At 38.5% G+C, this 27,098-nt stretch overlaps 1 protein-coding gene across 4 annotated transcripts in view; it reads left to right on the top strand.

Annotated features, from left to right (window-relative positions):
- DCTD (dCMP deaminase) overlaps positions 1–27,098 on the top strand; it is a 53,743-nt gene that overhangs the window by 22,410 nt on the left and 4,235 nt on the right. For 3 of the 4 annotated variants that reach the window (XM_048942114.1, XM_048942112.1, XM_048942113.1), the window contains 3 exons: positions 15,583–15,694; positions 17,051–17,186; positions 26,440–26,556. In XM_048942114.1, coding sequence (XP_048798071.1) covers positions 15,583–15,694; positions 17,051–17,186; positions 26,440–26,556 — 365 coding nt within the window. Of the gene's footprint in view, positions 1–11,427; positions 11,525–15,582; positions 15,695–17,050; positions 17,187–26,439; positions 26,557–27,098 lie in introns of those variants that run through there. The other variant, XM_048942115.1, reaches the window with a different exon arrangement.

The following is a 27,098-nucleotide window of genomic DNA, read 5'->3' on the forward strand; positions in this document are numbered from 1 at the left end:
CCTCCCATCAGGCTATTGGGAAAGCCTGCTGTGCAGGGTGATGGCCTGCTCCTCTCAGGTGTACTGGTGCCTTTCAGTACAATGCAACTGGCCATCCAGGCCAGGAAATCTGTATCATGTTGGAAGGGTGAAGTTGAAATATAACTCAAAATCAGTGGTGTTGAAAAATTATGAAGTGTAAAAATAAGAATAGACTGTGATTCTTCTCATACACTTTCCATGCTGGTTCTTTAGGCTTCTAAGCATCTTTACTGCTCATGTACCTCTGCAACCTCATTCAGAAATCTTTCAAAGAAGAGCTGAGAGCAAGCTGCGATGCAGAACTTACAACTTTTATTCCATGCCATGGCACTTTCCAAATGATGGCAACTGGGGAGGAAATTGAAAGTTTGAGTGCTGCCTAGCACTTTAATTAAAAAAAAATAGTCAAATGTGAAAATAAACATGTAGGATTAAGCCATTCTGACATATTCTAAATTTGGGATCAAAGAGATAAACTTGTCACAGTGTGCTCTCGCAGAAGCAAGGGAGATAAGATTCTTGAGGCTTTGATCAGCTTTGGCTGATCCTGAGCTGTCATTCAGTGGTTTATATCTCTGGAATATATATAGTCATGGTTACAGAGTGTTCCTCCTCTAATATGCATGGATCTCTGCTCTGTAGAAAATGAAGTTTTGAAGCTTTTTTATAAGATAACAAATCAAGATTAAGTTCTTGCATAGCGTAAATATTGGGGTTTTGTATTTATTTGCTCTCCAGAGGTGAGGCACCACAATTATGGTGGTTTACTCGTTTATCAGTGCACTTGCTATATCCCTTTTCCAGCACATTCGTTTTGAGCTATAGCACATCTTACTTATTTTTGTTCTGTGCATTAGTGTTTGCCAGCAGGTGGTCATGAGTACAACAGAATTTCTGTGCAAGCAGTCGGTATTACTGACAGGGTTTCCTTGGCCCTACTGCTGCTGAATTATCAGGAGAATAGAGCGGAAAAACATTTTTAGAAAGCCGTGTTGGATGCCAAGTGGAAACAGAAGACTGCTTCCATGAGGAAACCTACTTTACTAGCTACCTGATACACTACTACTAGCTAAATATAAATAGCTGTATTAATATTCCTTACGGCTTCAGGCTTTGGAAGTAAAAGCAGTAGCTCTTATGGACCACCGTAGTTCTTATATGGTCTGCAGCTCATTTCAGCAGCCGTCATCTTTCATTTGTCAGCTCAAAAAAATAGACAAACTCAATATAATGTCTGTTATTGACTGCAAAAGCTGCTATTTTTCTGGTAATTATCTTAGTTCGTGCCACAAGTCTGAATTTAAATGCATAATTCAGATTCTTTTGAAGTTATATGAGTCTTAGCCATTTCATTCCTCTGAATTATGCTTGATAAATTTAGATTCTATTTAGCATTTCTAATTATTTTTTTCTCACTCAAGGAAATAGTCAAGCTATTCCATAAATATGTAATTTTGCAGTAAGAATTTACTCATGGAAACATACTGTCATCTTCATATATGCAGAAATTATGAGTCAGCTCCATTCCCTGCTAGATTATTTCTTCATTTGCCTCATGATTTGAGGGACTTTCAGATTCAATTCTGTTTATATTTTGAAAGTAGTTCAAATCCCCTTTTAACTCCAAATCGTAGAAAGGACATTTTTCTGTAAGTGACAGCTACAGTTCCCATTTTCACACTAGCATCTACTGGCTCAGCCTCTTAGTAAAATATCAAATGTCAGAAGATGGGAAATAAAAATAATCAGAAATTATAATTATGAAAACACCATAGAAAGAAGAGCTTTGATAACTAATAGTATAGTCAGCAACTGAGGAAACAGTGGAAATCAATGAATGTTGATAAACTGCTCTTTAAATGCACTTCTTTGTACAACTGTTTTCTTGTTGAAAAGAAAGAAGGAAAAATGTTATCTAAACTTGGATACAGAATAATATGATTAATTCAAGGAATGGCTTTTCTTTTTTTTTTCTTTTTTTTTAATTTAAGCCGTGTGAAAACCAGAAATGTAGGCATGTAAATGCTGCAAACAGCAGCCAGTCTGTGAGGTGAACCACATGTGGATAAAAACTGAATTTTAAAGTAATCTTGAATTTGAAATGTAAGTTAGAAAGATGTAGAAGCATTCAAACATTCCTGTAAATAAGTGAGGCAGACAGCATGATGAAAAATGAAGGGCTGGTCAGCTTAGACTAGGACAAAGCACAAGACTTTGTAAAAATCTGAGTGTTAGTACGTAATATATGTATGTGTTATTCTATAATGTATAGTATAAGTAATATGCATTGGTCAATTATAAGTTAGTGAAATCTTTATTTTTTAATATTAAAACACATTTAGAGGAGACTTTTAAGACAGTGTTTACTTTGCATTTGACATTGGCATGTGATTGTAATTGTAAATGCTTACATATCAATGAGTTTTATTCTCTCGCCTAATGAAAGGTTAAGCAATGTAAAGGGAAATGGGGTCAGAGTTCCTGACAATTTTTCGCAGCTGATTTCTGCAAATGAGTCACTGAGGAATTTACCCTGGAAGCATAGGAAATGCCACAGACTATACAAATCTAGGACTCCGGCATCATACTGCCTGCCCGCTGAAGTGAACATAACCACCGTATGGGATACATTAAGGAAATAAAACATCTGCGGGTGTAGTTTCTTCCCATGCTCTAGGCATTTTAAGTGTGTTTTATATGCTGAATCATGAGAGTTTATAGCCCTCATACATTTTAATACTATCTAACGTATTTTAATGCTATCAAACTCTGGCTTTTTAAAAATTGATATAAAGGCATAGTCTTTTTTTTAGTCATGTTTAGCTCTTGTCTCAAACACATTTTCCAGCGACAAGCATGCAGGTTAATTATATATATCAAGACCAAAAATTATTTTATTGTTTTTATTGCTCATTTTCTCCCCTGTCTTGTATTAGGAAAGAAAAGTTAATAAAGACAAGAATTTTACCTAGTGACATATATTATATATGTTTTTAGTGGGAGTATATCATTGAGTCTTCATTCTCCTAACATGGAAGTGTCTAATTGCCTTTGCTGCCTTCCACTGCGCTGTTTCCCCTTCTGTTCCTGTATCCTTTCAAATTCTGATAACAAGAACACCAAATTCATTATGCAAGAGATGCTGATGGAAACATCTCATCTTGAAGTGTTTCAGAATAACACAGAAAATACTAGAATATGGTTTATTTTTATTCTGAATAATGTTGTTCAGAGAATATGACTTTCACCTTCTGTCTTGGCCAACAAAACTAATTCCTGGGATTCTTCTCAGGACTGGGTTAATGTACAGTTGTCCACTAGAGAGCAGGCTGAGACCAACAAACCCATTCTGTTCCTGTCATAAACTGACTTTGAACCCAGGTGTCTTAATGTAAATCGTTAGTACATTAAAGCACTGCACCTTCTAGCTTCAGCTGTGAGTATATATACTGCTATCAAACTTGATGGATATAGCTTGTGAAGCTTAGTGACCTAAGGTGGTGATAATAAAGTATTCTGGAACCTGGATAACATTTTATTCTGTCACTATGGTTTTCTTGCTCTGGTGACATCAACTAATTTGTACTGCTTTACAGGGAATTTCTGTGCCCGGCTTTATAGCCAGAGTCTTGGCTTCCTTATGCTGCTTTTACTCTTTTCTGTCAGACTGAATTTCTTGCAGAAAGAAAATATTGCTCGATATTGATTCCGTTGTGCTAGCTAATTTCAGGCTCTTGTCCTGCAGATCATCTGAAGCGCTGTTCAAAATCTTGAAGGATTTTCTAATGCAAAACCCACAAATAAAATAAAGCACACAATATTGCCCAAAGAGAACCCTCTGTTCTCTAATCCTTTAAAAAACTGTTAGAAGTTAAATTATCAGGCTCTTTGCAGGGTGTACACAAATGAGTAAACAGTTTTCAAAAAGATCCTAAAATTCTTAGGTTTTTGGCCTGTGTTTTTATTTTGTTGGCATAAAATATTCGTATTCTGTCAAAATGGGGCAGATATACCAGTGGAGAGATTGAAAGTTCTTCTTGATACTGTCCCTATAGAACTCAATGGATTTCTGTAGAAGTAATAAGAAATCTCTTAGTTTACTTCCGTGTAGATGAAGAATATCACATTTCAACCCCTTTGCTTCCTCTGTTTTCAGGACAAGGTACATCTGTTATTTTAATTTCTTTTTCTCCCCAGGCTGCTGTGAAGGCTGGCCTCAAAAGGCAATTATTCTTCAGTACTTTGAGCTCTAGGAGTACTCTCTTGTATTCTGAAAAATAAGAATTGAAAATACCTAACTAATGCCGTCTTCCCCTTCCACAAGCTATAGCCCATCCACCTTTGAGTTCATTAATGATTCCTTCCTCAGTCTTGCCATCCTGCTCTTTGTCTGCTTCACCTAACCATCTGTTTTTAGATAGCACAAAGCTGCTGTGGGTCCGTGTTAGAACTCCTCATTTACCATATACTGTTCTTGCCGTGTGAGTCAATGCCTTCCTACTGTGAATATGGTTTTATTTATAATGATTTTAAAATATTTTAAAATATTAAATATTAAATATTAAATATTAAAATACAATATTTTTTCAAAAATATTTGAATACAACCTGAAAGATAAAAGATTATATTAGTAGAGGTAAATACCTGCATTGGGCTATTTCAGCCTGAACAAATCATATTTGTCTGATACAGGCACCTAAAAGCAGAATAACATAATGGGAAAATGCCAGAGAATCTTGAGAAGGAATCACACTGCCAACTCTGCCTAAAAAATAAATTAAGTTTACTAATGATTATATTTCCCCTTGTATCTATACAGGGACCCTAGAGTTCCTGTTCTTCGGAGCTGAGATGTCAAATGCATTTCCTGACAGCTCCAGCTCACTTTTCATTATTGATAAGTTAAAACAGTGTGGCTGTTAGCTGTTCCGTAATTTGTCCAATGAGCGTAGGAAACAGCTGCAGCTTGAGGAGGAAGACATGAAAAGAACTCACGTATAATATGATAGTGGCACCTGAGCTCCCTCTGCCTTGCTGCCAAGCTAACGGTTGTCACAAAATGAAGGCGCTCTGGCTTCTGCTTTGCAGTTTACTTTGCTGCTGTGTCCTAGGAGCGAAGCAGTTACGACTGAAGATGGGAAGTGCTTCTGGTGCTAATGGGTATTTGGGGAAATGGGAATATTGGCAAACGTGGAAGGCAAATAGGTCAAAGGGATCTCACTGTGTTAAGTGCGGGACAGAGTAAAAACAGGGCGATTACAACAGTTCTTTTTTTTCTTAGTTTAATTTTGCTGCCCAAGGTGGTTATCTAAGAATTCTGAAATACTTGCCTGTTCTGTTTTTTTCTTTTTTTTAACCCTAATCCACAAGATAGCTGACAGGGTAACTTGTCTCTTATTACAGAAAAGATTTAGCATGTTTACTTAAAACTATTCATGCTAAAGCCCATATGAATATGTAAGAAAACGATTCTGTATAGCAGCATTTATGTGAGGATTGAAGTATTACCACACAGTAATAATGAAATCTAAAGATACAGATAAGATAAATGACAGGAAATTATACATAAAAATAGGAGAATTCTCCATAGAATAAATCTAAAGCTTATCATAAACAAAGAAAAAAATAAAAGGAACAGGAAGAAAAGTAGAGAGAAAAAGCACTGAGGTAAGAGGAGATAAGCATAAAAAGAATTTGTATCAAGGAGAAAAAAAATTAAAAAGACTATAAAGAGCAAACCATTTCCCAGATATGAAGGAATACACATGCTCAAGATTATCTGTATGTAACAGCTGAGTAAAGGCTTCTTTCTTTGCTGTAGTGAGTGCAGCTCATGTTATTGTCCAGTTAGTGTTATTACAAACTGATGCACCGTAAGAGATTTTGGCACTTAGGCAAATGTTGTGGAATTAACATAAAAAGCCAGCGAGCGTGACAGGAAAATCATGGTAAAGTGATAAGTATGGAAGTTGAAAATAACCTTCTTAGATATCAAAAATAGCCTTGAGGAGTAAGAGGAAGCTAACAGAAGAAATAGAAGGTTGTTAAGAACGTAGGCAGGTGCTAAGTACAGAAGCAGAATGCCAAGAAAGTGAAATGTGACATTAAAAGCAGAAAATGAATTTCTCACTTCCAATTAGGGAATAATGGTGACTATGACCTGTGTGGGTGGGCACAGACAGTCATTTATCTTTTGGACGAAAACACAAGGTTGCCAAAAGTCTTGCCATCTGAGGCTTTGTCTCAATTTACTTTCTTAAGGATGACTTAGCAAGATTATCGAGGATTTATTCTTGAAAGAGATATGAGAGTGGATCACATACAGTATTGTCTGTTTCTCTAGCACTTGTCTCTGTTCTGTCAATTGTACTGGATTGCATAAAACAGAGAATTTGGCTTGCAAGGGCAGGTATGAGTAGAACAAGGAACTTAAAGAAGTAGAGGTCTGGTTAGAGATACAGATAAAAACATTTTAGGAAAAAAAAGAAAAGAGAAAACATCATCAAATAACATACAGAAAGACTAAATCTAGCTGGAGAATATACTGCTAGCAAAGTAACGATGAGGGGATCAAGACAACAAAAAGATACTATTTGCCTATATTAGAAAGGTCAGCATGAATAAAACAAGCAGACAGACATAATAAGGAAGAATGCCACATTCTTAAAAATTTTAGGTGAGATGAAAAATAGCTGTAATGTTAAAAACAGAATTGAAGGCTGTTGTATTATAAGAAGACTTTTATTATTTGCTCATTTGTGATTCTAGTGCAAATAAATGCAAATAAAGGATCTCAGAGAAGACTCTTACCTGCTATCACCAGGGTTAGAAGCTGGATTTAGGGAGTTGGTAAATTGCAGAAGATTTGAATCTAGAAGATGTAGAATGTGATATTCAAAATAGTGTAAGACTTGGACTGGAAGAAAAAAAAACTTGAATCTCGCACTCTATCTTAGGGAGGGTAATACACAAGCCAGCAGGTCTGACATTTCCATTAGGCCTTAGGAAGCATCAAAATACTTTAGTATTGGATGGATTCTGTCAGAGATGCTCATCATGCACAGTCTTATTGACTGCAATAAAAGGTTTTTTTTGGCAATGTTTACAAATCTGTAAAGATGTAGGCTAAACACAAGACTTTGATGTTCCCAGTTTTGGCACCCAAGTTTGCAAATAGTGGATTTGCAATGGACTTCCACCTGCTCCAAAATTATCATGATACCATCCTCATCCTACTTGGTTTTGACCAATAGCTGCTATTAAGCTGCTATTAGTTGTTATTTTTAAGTAATTCCAACATTATTTAGAGTGCAATTTTATATGCTGAATTTAGAACTCCTGTAGCAATTCTGAAATGCTTATGCAGTCCATACAAAATGACATGTTGTACAGCAGGTTTTTGTAGTCTATTCATGGTCTGGTTTACTAACAGGCTGCTGCTGCTAACCCAGTTTAGGTCTTCCAGCAAGGGGGTTGCATTGATAGGAGTTTGTTCACAGAACAAAGCCTTATGTTGCAAAAATTGATCAATTGATCAGCAAGCCATAAATTCATAATCTTGATTAAATTAACTATAGAAATTGTGAATTTCAGCATATATGAGTGGTTGCACTGGGATTGAATAGGTTCTTAGTGTCTGAGCAAGTACAGAAGGAAAAGTTTAACTTAAGCAGAAATTCCTATATGGAAAAATATTTGGACAATTAGATTTGCCTAAAAATGAATCTTCTTCTCTAACTGTGAAGATTATCGTGTCATCTGGCAGAGCTTCTCTGAAAGACAGATAAGAAACAGACGCTAAGAAACAGGCGGATATCGAGACATATTGTCATATTTATTTATTTGTCTTTCTCTCTAAATCTAGCAATTAGTTCCTGAAACATTCATTCTGTTAGACAAAAACAACAACAAGTCATCAGCAATTTCTTTTTACTTTTCCCTTAAGTTTTAAGAGTGATTTCAGGCTTGTCCAGCCAACTGTATACTGCATATCCTGGCCAATGTCAGATGTTACTCTCTGAATAAACTTAGGTATGTACTACATTTGGGAAGAGATCTTGATTGACAACAAAGTTAAGAGTCTGTTTGAAAACAGCAAAAATAGAGGAAAAGGTCGAAAACATTGGATTTTCTCAAACTCAACTTAGTTTTCTTTTGTCAAAATTGACAAAAGGTAGAACATAATAATTTCATAAGCAGTAAACTAAAAATATTAACATCCTGACAGATGGTTGTATATTTAGTATGTTTTTCAAATTTGTGTTGCTTCTCATTAAAAAGAGCATCCAAAATATTTGTAATCAGCTCAGATTATTTATTGATACCTGCACAACAAGTTCATGATCCTCCATGCTTGGGACTTTCATCTAAGAAAGGAGAGACAAAGCAAAGAAAACCCTATAAAAAGAACACCGGAGTTACTCCATGCTTATTACATACTGCTTTTGGGGGATAGAGGAGAAATGCTTAAGGACAAGGCTAAATTGTCAGATACAAGTTAGAAGAAATTCAGCTTATTTGAGTGCATGCCTTTCTTAACAGGGACTTTGAGTGTTCCAGTTCTGTCACAAAGATATGAATGGTCCTGAGACAGATGAAGAATGTAAATAAGCTTCTAGACCAAAGCGTAAGACAAAGATAGTGAAGATGAGAATTCAGACAGCAGCTCCAGACTCCAGAGGACTGCAAGGTAGGTGGACAGCAAGACAAGTCTTATTGAACACACCAGGCTGTGGGACTCTGCTCCATACCTGTAGGAAATCAAGTTAACTGCCCTCACTGCAAGCCGATGTTTATAGCACAGTGTCCTGCTCTAGATTTCATCTAATTCAGGCATATTTTCCTTAGATACCTGTAGTCATATAACCTACTTCTGATATGTGCATGAAGAAAGAGGCTGTCATGTCAGGTAGCACCTCCACAGACATTGTCAGAACAGGAGTGACAACCTGGGCATAACAGCAGCTTTCAGTATACAGAACAAAGCCAAACAAACACACAAACAATCGAACAGAAGAAAAACAACATGTAGTTAGCGTTCCAGAAAATGTGTCATTTAGCAATACTGCAGGAATCTATTGATTGAAAATTCAATTCAATCAAAAAATTTTCCTTCTCGGGACATGAGTCGCTGCTGTATTATTAAAAATTCTGAATGTTGTTGATCTGGTTGCTTTATTGAGGAAGAACAAGATGAAAGCAAGAGTCAATAACCCCTGAAAAATGAGAAAAATGTACATTTGTGGACTTAACAGATGGAGATAAGAGTAGGTTCAAATTATTAAGAAAACTTACTTGCTAAAATTACAAAAAAATTTAACTTTTGAATTTCAAAAATAATACAATTGTAATATACTTTAATATGAAGTTGAAACTTCAACAAAATGAAATCCTCATCGCTTAATAGTAAAAGCAGTTATTCTGCAGCCTGTATTTGTTACTTCTCTGACAGGAATAGAAGAGAGCAAGAATCTTTGGCTTCTTTTTGTGAAATAGGGGTTCTATTACTTTCAGTCTGGTTCTGCCTGTTTTATAAATATTGGCTGGAAAATGTGATAAACTCCTCATCAGTTTTCACAGAGTAGAAAATCCTTCATTCTCTGTATATGATCAGCGTATAAGCACTGTTTTTGAAAGGTTAGTAGTTGTCACGGTTTGTCCTCAGAATCTTAATTATGTAAAGTAATAAATTTAGCATGAGTAATTGTAGCACTATTAATTTTAATTCATATTTCAAGAGTGCAGAAACATATACAGATAGTAGCAAACTTTTTGAACTGCATTATGCTAAATTTTTCTCCAGATTAATTAAATGAGTGCTCTTTAACTCTCTTCGTGATCAACCATAATCAGGCCTTTCATTTCACCTTCAGGCTCATGTTTTCCTGACTGATGGTACTTTCATTAAATTTCATTTCTTCTCCTTGCATTTAAATTGTTCCTTTTCATGAACATTTGTCCATATGAAGTTGTGATCATAGGGCTCTTAGGGCTCACTCTGAGGGCTGAAAATGTTAGCCGCTTATGCCAACTTTTCTTGTGACAACTAAATAGGATTTTCTGTGAAATGAGGTAATATTTTCATACTTCATGGTTTATCAGTTATTTAAAATTAAAAAAAAAAAACAAAACACAACAAAACAATGCAGCAAACTAAAGAGAAGGATGTGGGTGTCCTAGTGGACAACAGGATGGCTGTGAGTCAACAGTATGCCCTTGAGGCCAAGGCTGATGGTATCCTGGAGTGTACTGAAAAGAGCATGGCCAGCAGCTTTATTCTGCTCTGTCCTGCTGAGTCCACATCTGGAGTACTGTGTCCAGTTCTGGGCTCCCCAGTTCAAGAAAGGGAACTGCTGGAGAGAGCCCAGGAGAGGGCCAGAGAGCTGATGAGAAACTGCCCTGGGGCATCTCAGGTGTGAGGAAAGTCTGAGAGACCTGGGGTGTTCAGCCTGGAGAAGAGAAGGCTGAGGGGGGGTGGGGCATAAACAGTGCATTTAATATATTGATAAACATATTATATGTATGTTGTTATCACTGTTTACAAGTAAATAAAGTGCAGGAGTCAAGTCAATGGGGCAGACTTTTCAGCAGTGCCCAGCAAGAGAACATGAGGCAGTGGGCACAAACTGGAACACAAATAGTTCCATATGGACATAAGGAAAAACTTATTTACATTGATGGTGAGAGAGCACTGGATCAGGCTGCCCAGAGGGGCTGTGGAGTCTCGTTCTCTGGAGATATTCAAGACCCATCCGATGCCTACCTGTGCAACACACCTATCGCAGGGAGCCTGCCTTAGCAGGGGGCTGCACTCAGTGACTTCCCTATGTCCCTTCTAACTCCTATAATTCTGAGACTCTATGAAATATGAAAGCAATAGCAATATGTACTTCTGTTTTTATTACCATTGTCTGTTTCTTTTGGGATGGCTTTAAGCACAGCTGTGAACATGGCTGGGGTCCTTTAGATGGCCACTTCTGCAGTTTGCTACATGTATGGCCAGTATGGGGAATCATGAAGACTACCACGAAGTCAAACTTTCAGATAGTCTGCTATGTTAATACTGACCTTTAATAGATAGCATTTACCTCAAGAGCTTGAGCTGGGAGAAAAATGTGTGCTTGTGCAGACCGTTAGAAGCAACATCAACTGGAACACAACACCGAGGACCACCATAGCACTAACGTGAACATAGAACTAACTGAACTGCCTCAAGGTCTATAGAAACACAGGAGTGGGTCGGCTCAGCGAGATCAGTGCTGAGGTCCTGCAGCACCCCTCCATTAAAACAACCCTCGGCTGCAGCCGGACCAACGTTTGAGGCCCTTTTCCTGCGTAGCCGGGCCACGGACACCCGCCCTCACCCGCTCCCGGGGTGCGGAACGACATGGCGCCGGGACTCCCCGCCTCCCTCCCGCCCCTTTCTCCACCCCTTCCCGCTTTGGCGCCAAACGGCGAAGGAGAACGGCGGGATGAGCGGCCATCAGCGCGGCCACGTTAACGGGTACGCTCCTTTGCCTCCTGCCCTGCGCCGGCCCTCGGGGACCGCGCTGAGCGAGTGAGGGCACGACGGGGCGGAGAGGCCGAGGGTTCAGGGGGTCCACGGGTGCTGCCGTTTCCAAGCTCCCTCTGCTTGGAACCCCGCCCCCCGCCCGCGTACTGCTCAGCTGGGGCTCAGCAGCTCGGCGGGGGGAAGCGTGAAGTGCCTTAGGGAGCGGCATGCACATCTGGCACAGCATTACAGGCTAAACGGTGAGGCATAAGGAAGCTAATGCAAAAAGTCAGCAGGAGCGTGTGACCCGTTTGGCTTTTGGGAAACGAGGCCGTAGGTGCTAAGGGGCTTTTTTTAACAAAGAAATACACGCTTGGACTTTTACCTTAATTTCTGTGAGTTGAGTGACAAAATACTGGTATTTGATTTGCAGTAGAAATCTCCTGGGAGAAAAGGAAAATACGGTGTAGTTGGAACGTGGTGAAGGCCTCACCTGGAGCACTGTGTCCAGATGGGGAATCCTCAGTGCAGGAGAGATGTGGTCCAGAGGAGGGCCACAGCAATGACCCAAGGGGTGGAACACCTCCGTACAAGGACAGGCTGAGAGAGCTGGGGCTGTGCAGCATGGTGAGGGAAAGGCTATGGGGAGACCTGAGAGCGGCCTTTCAGTATCTAAAGGCTAAAGTAAGAAATCTAAACCTAAACTCTAAAAAATCTGGAGTAAGAAAGAATGGGTCAGACTTTAGAAGGGTCTGTTGTGCTAGGACAAGGGGAAATGGTTTCACATTAAAAGAAAGCAGATCTAAACATGACATAAGGGAGTATTTTACACTGAGGGTGGTGAAGCACTGTCACAGGTTGCCCAGAGAGGCAGTGGCTGCCCCATCCCTGGAGACAGTCAAGGTCAGGCTGGAGGGGCTCTGAGCTCCTGATGGAGATGTAGGTGTCCTTGTTCAGTGCAGGGAGTGGGACCAGGTGGCCTTTAGGGGTCCCTTCCAACTCAGACAGTTCTGTGATTCTATACTGCATGCGATATCAGAAATAGAAAGCAGCAGGAAAATGAAAAGGGAAAAGAGAGTCCAATACCTGTCTATTCACCAGTTGTACTACACTGTTGTGTAACTGACCACTACAATTCATTGTCTGTGTTCTAAGATTTTCTACCTTTTTTTTTTTGTTGTTGTTGTTGTTTAGGTAAACTTTTTTCTTTTTTTTTTTTTCTGTAGCTGGATGAAATTTCTTCCCTTTTTTTGACACAGTGTTATCATTTACTTGAAGATGAATGGGAAAGAACTGAAAACAGAGACTTGGCCTTTAATTGCAGACTCTGTTTGCCTTTGAAATACTGTTTACATAGACTTTTCTACAGATTATAAATTGTTGTAGAATTTGGGGATTTTTTTCCTTCCTTTTTGAGTAATGTTATCTGCATGGCTTTCACTTCCCATTACTTTTATTCATTGGTTTGTTTGAATTATCACAAGGATAAATGCTATTTTCTCTTTTTGTAGCTAGCTTTTTTAAGCAATTTTTTTAGAGTAGATATTCTTCATGCAATTCTAGAACTTACAATTGAGTGTGAGGAGAATTATCAGCTGCCTAAAATCTTTATGCTTAATTTTCCTGTTTGTGCTTTACCACTAGCCAAGTCCTTGGCTTCTGCTTAATCAGAAATGAAGTGTTTTATACCCATTTCACACTCTTGTGTTCCTGTGCAATCAGCTGAAGGAATCATCTAGCCAAACGTTGTGATGTTAAGTAGAAGTAATTGAGTGAGGTTTTTGTTTTTTGGTTTTTTTTTTCTCATGTTCTCTTTGATGTCAGCCTTCTGCTCATTTCTCAGATATGCGCCTCTCGCTGTGAAGCTGGTACTCTGAGGGGCTTCACTTACTTACTGTTTTGTATTATAAGAAAAACTAAATAGTAGCCTTTTGCTGTGGGTTTTTTGTTTTTTTTTTTAATAACAAGGTTTACTAGGAAATAATTTAACAAAAGGAGATGTCGGAATCTCTCAGTTCTCAGTGCTATGATTTTTCCGGAGAGCTTTTCCCAGAATGTGTTACATGGTGTAGTTCTGCGCTGGGTGTTACGTATCTTTGTTGAGGGCTCACAGAAGATGTCACTGTGAATGTCACTTAGGAATGTAGTAGAGTATTCCTTGAAAGTCTGTGGCGGTTTTGAAGTGTGTAAATCTACTTTTGTGGTACATTGTAAATAATCACTCATGAGTTGAAACATTTTCTTCTAATTTCAGTAAACCTGGTCCATGTTCAGTTTGGCAAGAAGTGTGTAAGGGGAAGTCTTTAATTTCTGCTGTGAACCTCTTGTGCTCTGAACACTCTTCTTTGGTAGCAGGATACAGTTTCTATTTCTTAGACAATTCAAGCCAGTTTGAGCACCCTCATTTTTATGTTTGCTTTTATAACAGACAACTTTTGATACTGTTTACAATGTTGTCAAAGTGTGGGAGAGGTCTGCTGGTTGCACGGAGAATGTATGTTTCTCCCATCTTACTCTGAGATGATGGCCTTAATGATAATCCTCATTCATTCCAAGAAGAAGCCAAAATTGCTTACTTCTAAGATGCCACATATAAACCACTCAAAAGCAGTAATTTGTCTTTGGTAAATAGAGCCTTGCGGGTTTCTAAAGTACAGTTTTAGTATGTACTGGCATTCTCTTCACTTAAATAGTGTAACCTCGGTGTGACAAGCTAACTGCAAGCCTCTAACACATGCTATTTTATGTTTTTAGTTATAAAAACAATCATTAACAAAATGCTTGTCTTCTAATGTTTGTGCTTGGAAGGCACTGGCACTAGAGTGGCTGTGAGATGTCTTGCAGTTTGCGGTTACCTCTGATGCACTATTCTGCATGGCTCTACACTGCTGGAAGGGTATCTCAGTCTCTTTCCTCTTTTTTTTTTTTTTTTTTTTTTTTTCCCTAAAAAGTCTTAAGCTGTCTTCCTGGTAAGTGGAATCCAGGAGGAAAAGTACTGCACTTCTGTATTTTGGTAAGCTATTTACTGTCTTGTATTTGAGCTGTTCTGAGGATTGCTGAAGGGCTGTTAAAATCACTACATCATTTTGGTGTTCAAGTGTAGCAGTGTTAGGTGGGATTTGGGGGACTTTTCTTTCGGGCTTGATGTTTTTCTGGAAATTTGCAAGTCTTTCAGGTACTGGAGAGAGGGTTGGGGAAAAAAAAGTCTGTCTTTGCCTTCTTTTTCTGAAAAGCACAGATACCTTCTGTTGTGTTTTGTGCTGTCCAGGAAGTCTTTCAACCGAAAGGAGGCAAGAGAAAGTGACGCATCACTTCTCCTGTGCCCCTTCTCTCAAATAAACCGCTCAGTGTACGGGAAGAGGCAGCTTTTCATGCCACACTTATACATTCTGTCTGAGGGGAAAAGTTGTTGAACTCATCAGCTTATAGGGGGCGTTTATAAAGCCCATAACCTCAAGAGAAATTTAGCATTGGACTATCAGAATGGTTTACAGCCTCAGACTGTTGCCTGTAAGCATTGTCAAAAGAAGCAGACTCAAGCAATAATTGTACAGGCAGAAACGAATGACAGAGCTGGAAGCCTCCGAATAGAAATCTAGAGAATACTTGTCATAGGCGGAAGTACAAAATAGCTTAGATTAGAGGCTTGCAGTTAGTACAGTCATCACAAAAATGATTATGTTGTTTGAGTGAAAAGAACGCCAGTACAAGATATACCTGAATCTTAGAAATACACAAGGTGTTATCTATCGAGGATGAATTGCTCTGTCTTTATAGCTCAATGCTCTGAATAGCTCAGCCTTCTTATCTAAAACAGAAATTTGCAACCTTGCTGGGTTTCCTTTCCTCTGAAAGGAAATGTTGCATATATAAGTTCTTGGAAAGCATGTAACACTGATGATTTACTGGCGAATAAAAGGTGGTCTTTGTGAGATTCTAGTCCTTTAGATTACTTTAAACTTGCTCTCATTGGAAGAATGCAGTCAGCAGTAACTTCACCTAAGTGTTATTTACTGATGACTGCCTTTGTGGTTTTTTTTTGTTTTTTTTGTTTTTTTTTGAAACTATAGTTTTGGCGATGAAGCATCCTGTAAAAAACGAGAGGATTATCTGGAATGGCCTGAATATTTTATGGCAGTCGCATTTTTGTCAGCACAGAGAAGCAAGGATCCAAGTTCTCAGGTAAGAAGTCAATGTATAAGAGTAACATAACCTAATCTGCCTTACACATCACATCAAGTGCACATGTAGCATTTTCAGGGTTTTCTTATTAAAAGTCATTTTAGTATATAGCTTTTGAATTTTCAACACGATCAGCATTTTTTGTTACAGAAATTCTTTTATTGGCTCTGACCTCGTGTATAATTCTCGGTGTACATTTGTAGGTTGGAGTTTTGTAAATATTCCCTTCATCTGAAGGTTAAAATGAAAATGACACACACGTTTTTTCCTTTTTCTTGAAAATAGAGTTACAGTTAGAGGAGAATATAACTACTGAAAGTTGTAGATAGTAATTTTTTTTTTTAAATATATTTATCATCTCAGAAGTTCCTTTGCCTCACCTGCAAGAGTATAAAAATTCCTTCTTTTTTGTTATTGCACTCAAGTTGTCTCTCTCTCCATCCTTTACTTTGCTCGTGTACCTCTCTTGCACTTAACACTGGTTGGAGGTGATAGGTAACCTCTCATGAGACATGCAGTTCTGCAGCACCCAATCAAGTTGTTGGTTTCCTTTCCCTGAAAAATTTCAGGAAGAAGATCCCAACAAAGCAATGGATTAAAATGCCTGTATACAGCCTGCTCAGTTACTTGCTGGCTTCTGTGTGTTATGGCTCTCAGTTCTCTGAAGCATGTTTATTTAGGGCTAAATTCTTGTTTACCCAGTGCTGGTTAATAAACACATTGTGTAAATTAAAATCAATGCTATTGTTGTTTCAGTACGTCTAAATTATGGACACAAAACTTAAAATTCTTCATCACTTCCTCAGTGTAAAAGAAGGGCTGTGTGCGGATTTGGATTAAAGTACTAGAAGGAGGGGGTTAAAGTGTCTGATCGTTTGGTGTGTGTTTGCATAAACAAGCCATGCAGGGTGAATGCTTATCTGTAGCTAGGTCAGAACTAGCACATTTTTGTCCAGTCATCCATCCATTTTCTTTAGCTCCTGCTGCTGCTTATATTGCACTGGAAAAACTGGTCTGGGGAGCTGAACTGACAGAAAACTTGTGTGTAGCACTGTTAGTTGCGTGCTGGTTCTGCTCCCTGAACTTGGTTCACTTTGTAGTCAGACAAGAAACAGCGCTGGCAGACTGAGCTGGGGACTGGATGGCTAGAAGGTAGCAGGCTTGCATCTGCCCTGGTCTGCCTGTTGGGTTCCGTTGTGACCTTGTTTATTGTAGCCTTGTCAGGTAAAGCTCGTATCTCTAAAATTTGTAGCATTGACTTTTCAGCTCTTATCATCTTTTTTTATATATGATTTTTGCATGCTGTTGGTACTACACAAGTCTTTTTTTTTGTTTGTTTGTTTTGTTTTGTTTCAGGTTGGTGCCTGTATTGTAAATTCAGAAAACAAGATTGTTGGAATTGGGTACAATGGGATGCCTAATGGCTGCAGTGATGATGCACTACCTTGGACAAGAACAGCAGCACATAGATTAGACACAAAGTATCCTTACGGTAAGGCTACTTGTAGCTGACAAGTCAGACTTCTGATGTTCCTGCATATGAAAGACCATCTGGTAGAATTTCATTCTGTTCTTCTTCCACTTATCCATCTTTGTTAATGTGCTCATACATGATACATCAGAATAATAATCACAACTCTGAAAGTAAATTAAAAGTCTGCATGGAGGGCCGGCTTCTGTGTGAAGTATGTTTATACATGGTTAGCCATTTTAGACTTTGAAATGAAGTCTGGTAAATGTAATGCAGCTTATCAGCACACAGTGCATGCAAATGATTGCTGTTTTGGTGTGTTTGTCTCCACGGAAATTACTGAAAGCACGTATATGCAAAACAAATAATTAGTCTAAAGTACTAGTATTAAAATTGTAAACTGCAGTGGTTGTGGGAAATCCCAGTATTAAGGTGTTTGTGGCATAGATAATACGTGTTATGACTTGTAGATTTGAATTTTGTCTTAAGTGTATGACATACTGTCATTCCATGCCTCTTTTCATTTCATGTCACAGTAGATCCTCACTGCTACAAGTGAAGTGACTTTCACTGTTTATTTCAACCTGTGATTTGATTCACCTCTACTAAATGGAGAGAATGAATGAGGCGCAAGGACAGTTTCATGGTAAAATAAAGCTGAGTGCTACTTTGGATTGTGTCTTCACAGCAGGCTTAGTCTGGCTTTCTGCAGGCTTGCTTTGAAGGGTCCTCTGTGATTATTGGCACATCTATCAAACGAGGCCACATGGTTAGACCTCTGTGCCATGTGTGATTTGCAGGAACCAAAGAGGATGGTTCTCTGAGCTGACTGAGGCTTCAGTCCATGAGGACTGGCTGTTGTTGGGCATGGAAATAGTATTGAGATTTGTCTTGCAGATTTCAGCAGGTGCTGTTGTGGATGAACTGTGGTTAGGACTAATAAAGAGGGGGGGAGTGCATGCTGTCTTCAATCCCTCTTCATGTTTTTACTTCCATGCCAGCTCCTGCTGGACCTCTGTGGGGTGAGACTAGTGCAGCAGGAGCTGTGGGAGCAGGAAAAGTGGGTAGTTCCTTCATTTTGTGCTTCATCTTAGTCCCTCCTGGGTTCAGGAGTAGAAGGGGCAAGAACCACAAAGCCAAATGAGAACCCTTGAGAATTTCTCCTGTGTGTGAATGAAGGGCAGTGAGCACCAGAGTTTGGATTTAATAGGGATTCTGACTCCTCCAATATGAAGTATTTATTTCTGTCCAATAAATCCATGTTTTTGTTTGTAACTTCTAAAAATTGATCTGATACAAGAATGGGACTTGCATTAGCTTGGAAATTTCTTGTGTTCATCCAGAGCTCTTTCTAAACAGTGATATTACATTTTCCTATAGCTTTGAAATGTACTATTATATGCTGTGGCTCAGCTCAATTAATCAGCTTTGTTTTTGAGTTCTTGTCCTTATTCAGTTCACCAATTCATCATCAGACCTCTAAAACTAACTCTTAAACATGGTAAGATTTCTTGTTATTTTTCATAAGAGATGCACTGCTTACAGTAGCACCAGCTCCTGCCAAATTTTAACGTCTGTTCTAAAGCACAGAAGCTCTGGTTTTACGTATAATGAAGATACTATAATGGTTCACCATGGTACGACTGCTTTTTATTTATAGGGTGTGGAAACAAACATTGCGCCATTGATTAAAGATAAAGCTGAAAAGAGAATATTGATTTTGGTTGAGTCGTTATGCTTGCTGCAAGTTCTCAGTTCTGAACTAAGATCAGTGTGTGTGGTCTTTGGGTCTTAAGCACGTTCCAAGAGAGATGCAGAAATAGGACTCTCAAATATAAAGCTCATTGATTTAAACTAAAATATATATATATATATATATATATGGGATTTGTGGGAATATTTTATACAATAAAATATGAGGGTTTTTAAAATTTTATTTCTAGTTAATACTGGCTCCAAAAGCTGTGGAATATTTCTTTTTTAACAAGTAAAAAGTTAATACACAATGGTTAAAAAATGCACGTATCAATTTTGAAAGCCTGGAGAGACGAGTTCATTGCTAGGAGCTGCTCCAACTTGTGCCTTTCCCCTAAAGAATCTCAGTCTTCACCTCGTTAGGAAACATCACCACTTTGTAACAAAGTGTCTACTGTGACGAATTAACAACCTATTTTGTAATTCACAGATCATTTAAAATCTAGCAATTTCTTATTAATCTGGATAGCACAGTTGACAAACCAGGCAAGTACATATAAAAAAAAAATAAAATCTGCTTTAAGAAATTGTGGTAGATTCAAAGCGACACATAGAATTGCTGCTAAAACCTCATTAAGCTGTCATGTTTTCCTTACTGCTTTTGCTGATTATCACTGCATTTGTGTAAATTGAACTTCTTAGCTTTGATTTTTGTTGACTATCTTGTTAAAGGGTAGTACAATCTTACTATGTGCTCCATGAGCTTATCATGGGAATGCTGGCGCTGACTCCTCTAGAGCTGGGTGGTGTTTATTATGTCAAGATGGTAACTGTGCATATACCACCACGCTACCCTGGAAGATGTCTTCTAGAGCTCTTTTATGCATCTGCACTGCTACAGAAAAGGGCTGAGGTTGGATCTCAGTGCTGTTTTAAGTGCTGCATTAGTTTAGCATAGCCATCAGCTCGCTTTCTGTGTCTTTTGGACCGCTCTGAAGGGCTGTCTCCAGAGCAAAGCCTAGGTGTTGCTCTGAGTGGCTCCCTCAAAGGCTGCTACAGAGTGCAGGGTAGAAAAAGAACTGTAAGAAAACTCTTGTCCTATTGTGCAAAGCCTGCTGAGACAGTATGCTTAACCTTCCTCCCTCCCTCAGGCCATACTGGGGGATAGGCAATGCATGCTCTGTTTCATGCTGTGAAAGTACCATTGTGGTGGGCTGCAAAAAAGTCATCTTATTTCTTTATGCAGTTTGAACTGAAACATACAAAATAAATGTGTGCTGCCCTTGAGATGTGGAGCTGTGTGGCCCAAGTTCTATGTAATGCTGATGGACACCCGAGCAAATGAACATGAACTAGCATGTGCCAGTTGGCCTTAGGGCCAAGGGTCATCCCTGGCCCTGTCTGTGTTTAGTGTTACAGGTACAGCGGGGGATTGGACCCAGAGGCTATTCTTGCAGAGCTGTGTTAGGTGATCCTGTAATAAATTTATTGAGCTTCAGCAGAACAGATGGATACACTGACCCCACAGCTCTGATCAGTTTCACTGCTTTATAGCTAGAAAACTTCTTATTTCTATGCTAAGTTAATGGTTTTATACGTTCTTGAGTATGCTAGCATTGTTCTTTCAGCTTTTCTTACTAAGTGCCATCAACCCTTCTTCCTCCTTTCCCTCTTCGCCCATGCACTTACTGATAACAGTGATCTTTTGAACTTTTGTTTTAAGGCTAAACGAATCCTGTCAGTCTTACGTTTTACTACATCTTGAGTCCTACTGGCTTGAAATTGTCTCAGTTATCTGTGTTTGCCACAATATAGCATACATTGTACATATCTCACCTGCACTGTGAAGTGTGACTTCTGCTCAGTGCAATGTTAAAGAAAGGGCTGTGCTTGATTAAAAATTATTTTTACCCTTATCTAAACGTAACCTGAGCTGCTACTGAAAGAAGGCATGAAAATGCTAGGTAGTGCTCATTTTACCTAAGAGGATGCAAATGTTTGCAAGCTGTTTGGATGCTACAGGAATCATGACGTAAATCACCCATACTGATACTCTGCATTCCCTATGAGAATCTTGAAGCCAATTAAACCTTTTCTTTTGAGCTGTGCAATATACTTGAACAGGTTAGTAGTGTAGCTTTGTTACTTTAGAAAGTAGGTAATGTTTTGCTGAACGCTGTTTTTCTTAGCAGAAAATCAAGCTGCTTTTTGTTGTTTTGTGGGAACTGGTTCTTTCCAGGCTGCCAGTCAGTGACAGAAATGGGGATGTTTCTGTGCACCTCAGAGAAATAGAAAGCTAGTTTTGAACACCCACTTCACTGAGATGTTATTAAAAGCTCTTCCTAAAGCTTTGTGCTCAGTACAGTGTACGGGAATTTCTGAATAATTACGCAAAATTCTGGTGCTTGGAGTCAAAAGTGAGTGCCCCCTGTGCTGTTAGATGAATGCAAAGCTTTGATGATGCATTATTTCTTCTCACTGATCATTTAAAATACTACATTTTTCTCCTATTAATGTCTTATTACTGATGCTAGTTGCTATGCTCCTGTTACGCCCTCTGTCTCCACTGTAATCTAAGAACATCTATTTGACAACCAGTCTCTAATTAAGAGGGTTTTAAATTAAAATGACTGGCAAATATAGAAACCTCTAAGCAATAGAGAAAATACTGAGTAAATATGCTTACAAATATTTATACAGGTTCAGATACGATAAAATATGTGCTGTGGCAGAAAGTATACTCTAATTGAACAGTACCTGCTGTGTAAAATGAAACAAACTGTTAGCAACATTTTGTTGTGTTAGGATTATGAGCTTTTCGTCAATTTTTTTTAAAGAGATGAACGCTTGAAGATATTCAGGCAAATGTTACTTCTGTAGAAGCTGTTATTTTGACAGCATAAAACTTGATAAGGCACTATGAAGAAGTGTGATGCACTCTCTCCAACTGGCAGTGCAAAGCTGAGGCTTCAACTGGAATGGGGATCTATAGGAGATGCTCTCCACCTACAGCCTCTCACTCTCTTGTCCTGCCTGGATTTCTTTCTAATTCTAGCATCGTATACCAAAATGTCTAAGAAATTTGGGAACTTTGAAATAATTTCTCTTATTCTACTTGCCACTTAAGAAACAGCCCTGTGCTCTGTTGAGATTAGTGCAATCTTGGAGCACTGTGGTAAGAATGGATTGGATTAGCTATTGCTTTTCAGGTTCTGCAAAAGGCTTCCCTGCCTGCTCCCAGCAGATTTTATGTGCTGCTCATAAATGGGCTGGGTAGTCCCTGTATTCACTTCCCAGTTCTCCTCTTTTAACAGACCAAATTAGTTAGGTGGGGCTGTTCCCTCTTCCTGACTGCAGTCTGAAAAGGCTAAGGCTCCGATGAAATCTGGTTCATGTTAACTTTGCCTTCTTGCCCCGACCACAGCAACTGCTCTTAGAGCAAAAAAAGCAGGAAGGAGTCAGCAGAAATAGCTGTGAGCAGCATCAACCCAACATTAGTGTTCTATCTTCCACTAGTGTAGTGAGCAGCATCCACCCCCCACACTTTCACAAAGGTTGAAATAAAATTGGCATCGTTCTATAGTTTGAACCACAGTCCCCAGGCGCTGTCACTCCAGGTGCTTTTCAGTAATTCCTCAGTGCCTTCTGCATCCTTGCTGTGTCCAGCATTGGTCCAGTGAGTAGAGGGTAGCAGGCAAGTAGAGCTTGGGCTAAGTTGGGATGGACAAGGGGCAAAAACAAGGTGAAGATTTTACCAAAGGACTGGAAAGAAGAGGGTGAAATTACATAACTCTCCGTATGCGTTTTTGTGCCAGCTTTATGTTGCAGAACACCTTGCCAGTACCATACATTTGTTCTGGGTTTGTCAAGTTGGTTAAGGTGGCAGTAGAAAATCTTACGTTAACAAATAAGTCAGAACATGTTGCGTGACGCTGTATGCATTGAAGTGTACTTCCTTTAAATGTGACACCATATTTAGTGCGTGAATTCTCCAAATTCTTGGTCTGTTTTTGTGAGTAATTAGCTACATAGAAAGGTCACTTCCTGGAACCTTTGCTTTGATTTCTGTTTAAAATATAACATGTTACAATGGTCCATACTCCAAGCTCTTCATCAAGCCTCGTAAGCCTTTTCACAGTATTCATAAACATTTTGGGTAATTCTAGTGGTTCTTATAAAATCACTGATCAGAACAGTCTTAGAAGGTGGAAAGAGTGGTTCTGAACACTGCGAGTCAGGAAGAACATATTCATGGGGTAAGTGTTTAATACTGAAAAATGGCTGTCAGTAGGGTTAGTGGGGGGAAGGGGGGTTCTTATTTGTGGGTAGGTTTAAGGATGAGCATTACCTAATATGCATTATATAAATATATAAATATATATATATATATAAATATATATAAATATATATAAATATATATAAAAATAAATATAAAATTACCTAAGTGATATGCAGCAAGAAAAGATAGAAACACAAGTAGGAATTAATACTACCAGAAATTAATCAGTCCTCTATTTTTTCCCCCCCTCTCATGCACATTGTATTAGGTGAAGGAAATGTCACAGGACACACTGTGTTACTGCATGATTGTTTCTTCAGCTAATGAAGTCTTTAGAGAATACTTTTCAAGCCACTTTTCCAGCATAGAAACCAATCTTCAAGACCTAATAGACCTAATATAACTTTAACTATATGTGAATATTATTTAAAAAAATAATACTAAACAACTGGGGGTCCCCAGGGGGTATTGCAAAAATTTTAGTTCTAATGGCCTGCTTAAATAAACAGCTTTCAGATTTCTGAACACTATGAACCTGTGCAAGGTTTCTTTTAGTGTCTTACTGTCTGAGAGGGAACAATATTTTGCTAATAGTAGCTGGAGCTCTTAATGGTTTAGAAAACTTTGTGTCACCTTAAATGGGAACTACTCTTGTTATTACAGTTAGGGATTTTGAAATCTGGATTTGACTTTTGTCTCTTTAAGTAATACTCTCTACAAAGTTGGTCAGGTCTGTAAAGTAATCTGTTATCCATACAATTTTTTTTATTTATAAATGGATCAACAGTAAATGCCTATGTGCTAGAGAAAGAAGAATGAGGAAGAGGGAGTGAAGACCTATGGGACAAAACCTGAAAATATCTGTCTGATGTCTGTACCTTATTATGGACCATCTAACCTACTATCTCTTATAGGTGCCAGTAGCAGGTGTCTAGGGAAATGTATAAAACAAAGACACAGAAAATAATAGATTCCACAGAATAGTTTTCCAAGTTCAAACTACTGAGCCAGAATGGTTTTGTAATTAATAGCCCAGTAAACAAGGGGTGTAAAAAGTACTGGAAGGAAGGACTCCTTTAATCAATGCGAATCTTTAGTCTCCTACTACTTTGTGCTTAAAGGAATATTTGGTTGAGCTACAGTGTGCATGAAAAGTTCACCTCTTCTGGTTTTTAAAACTAAATCCTGTTGGCTTTACTGGAGATTCCAATGCTTTTTGTCTCGAGATGATTGCTTCTTTCATATTATCATCTCTGTGTCGTCTTTGTCTCTCTTTTCACTCTAGAGAGTTGTAGTTGCTTTTAACTTCAAATTGTGTTAAGATAGACAGGAGGCAAAATATCTCCCTCCCTCACTCTGACTGATTATTTTTTATAAGTTATTTTTGCCCTGAAATTGTTTTTGCTTGGAAGAGGTTTGTTGTTGAAAGTCTGGAAGTCTGTAGTTTCTAAAAGGCTATTTCTCATCAGTGCAGGAGGAAAGTTATAGTGGTACTAACACTGAAATGTGTCTGTGTTTGTGGCTGAGGACTTCTAAGTTTTAGTAAAGTAGAAATATTTGCTGAAGGAATTAGGGTGGTTATTTATTTACTTCTGTGAGCCTTTGAAAACATTCTGTCGTCCTTCTTTCTTTTGTGGAGGCCTTTGAGACAACTGCCTGGAATATAAGCCCGTTGTTCAAAGAAACTGGAAAGGGATGGCTCTGTCTAGTCACCAAACCCAAGTTCCAGGTGCTGTTTTACCCTTACTCTTCTGTAACCCCAGAAGAATAATTCTGTGGCTATTCCTTTGAAGGCTGTATAAAATTTATGTAACTGAGTAATATATTTGAAGTTAAAAGTGTTTTCTGGTTTTTTCAAAGTTTAAAAGTTGCTATACTTTTATATCTTGTATAATTGATGGTACAAGTCTAAAATACAGTGTGATGCAATTATCATAGTAGTAGAAATAATAGTAACAAACCGTTTATTTTTTCCTTTGCTGTTATTACTTTCCTATTTTTACGTTGGTTTCTGGCTTTTCTTTTTATGAGAAGATATGTGAACAGTGTAATTATAGTGATTCTGGGGGCAGCTTGTCTAAGTTGATACTGAGCTTTCTTTAGTAAATGTTTGGTCCGTAGTGATTTGCCTACATGGGAAAGTTTGTGTGCTGTACGTTAGGCTGTAAATTTATAGCACGTTAGCTGTTACATAGACATTCCATGTAGACCTTTAGCACATACGGAAAACATTTCCATTCAATAAGGATTCCTGCATGCTGAAAGTGCAGCACTCAGTTATTCTTTGTGTGGCAAGATCATGCACACAGGTCTCTGGCCGAGCTCAGAGCCACACTTGAGTGCCTGTTTACAACGTCTATCATGGCACCAGACAGTGTTTCTCAGTAGACAGATGAATATGTTCTGCAACTTGCTGACATTCCTAGGTGTAAACAGAAAGTTGTAGCACAGATCCTGTTTCCTAATGGTTTTCTTCAGAAGTTCATGGTGGATGACCTAAACTGAGCTCTCTTCTCCTTTGTCTGAAACACGTTCCATGCTGTACTGATGTGTAGAGCATAACAAGTTGAACCCTCAGTCGCCATCTGACCAGAAGAGCTGTTGTGTTATGGAGGAATAAGGCAGAGTTGTCTGTTGTTACCTGGCCTATCTCAAATCCATGGAGAAATAGAGGACTTTGCTTTCTTGCTTGGGAAGTCTGGCACCTTTTAATGAGCAGTAAACTTGCTTTAATATTAAAGCTGGGACATTTTTATGGTTGAGTGTGTCTTGTGTATTCTTGGGGTGAGAGAATCATGCAGCAGTACTGAGCAGTTCTGGGACCCAGAGGACAGAGCTGCTCAGTTTTACTTCATGATTCTCCTGCCTTTAAGAGCGCATAGTGTGCTCTTAATAACCATAAGAATGTTCCTATCTGTGCATGTAAACACATAAATGAGCTGTTTTATACTGGCAATTAGATACTCCAGAGAGTTGTGAAGCTGTGAGATATTGCTTCACTTAGGGTGGTTGCAACTACTTGGCCCACAGCCTACGGCTTTGTTGCCTGCTATAGGTGTTAGCAAATGGCAATGCTAATGTGCTTAATGATATCATTACTAATCAGCAGCCTGGTCAGAACAATTGACCTTCATTGATCTTGGTATTTCTGCTTTTATTTCTTCCTCTACCCTTTATGACAAGCTGTGCAAGCTATTTGCCTTTGAAAGGATGTAACACTTTAATTTTAGTTTGACTGATTTATTTTAATGAATGATATTATGAACTGTCGTTCTGTTGTTGTTTTTTTTTTCCAATCAGTGTGCCATGCTGAACTGAATGCCATCATGAACAAAAACTCAGCCGATGTGAAAGGGTGCAGCATGTATGTTGCCTTATTTCCATGTAATGAATGTGCAAAGCTCATCATCCAGGCAGGTAAGGAGTACTGCCAGCCTGATTCATCAGTGTTGCAGTGCGGCTTTCTCATCAGTATCATGGATGTATCTGATGCTAAATTGCTGCTGTTAGATGTAAATTAATTGCATTGTCAACTTCATAAGATGCTACTTGTGGGTTGGGGTTGTGTTTTTTTTTTTTGCATCTGAATGGTGCCAAATTTTTCCAGTGCTAATTGCATCTTCTGTGATTCTAAGCGTGCTTCTAATTTAGGTTTGTAACTTCTTAGACCAGGAGCTGCCAAAGAACAACACAGGCTTTGCATATAATTACTGTCAATTTTACTGTGCTCTGACACTGAATAGAGTAGGGCAGAAAGAAATAAACTTCTGCCATGACAAAAGGTCTGTTGGGAGTATATACATGAAATTTTAATTTGAACGTGATGCATAGTAGATATTTGAAGATTTTAAAATATCTTTGCTCATAAATGTCACAAGATTGCTATGATCCTACTTTAATTATGTCTTTTATTACAATTGCTATAAATCTGTGCCACTGCAGAAAATGTGCTGGCCTAA

This window comes from Lagopus muta, chromosome 4 (genome assembly GCF_023343835.1).
Source record: "Lagopus muta isolate bLagMut1 chromosome 4, bLagMut1 primary, whole genome shotgun sequence".
In the NCBI taxonomy this organism is placed as follows: domain Eukaryota; kingdom Metazoa; phylum Chordata; class Aves; order Galliformes; family Phasianidae; genus Lagopus; species Lagopus muta.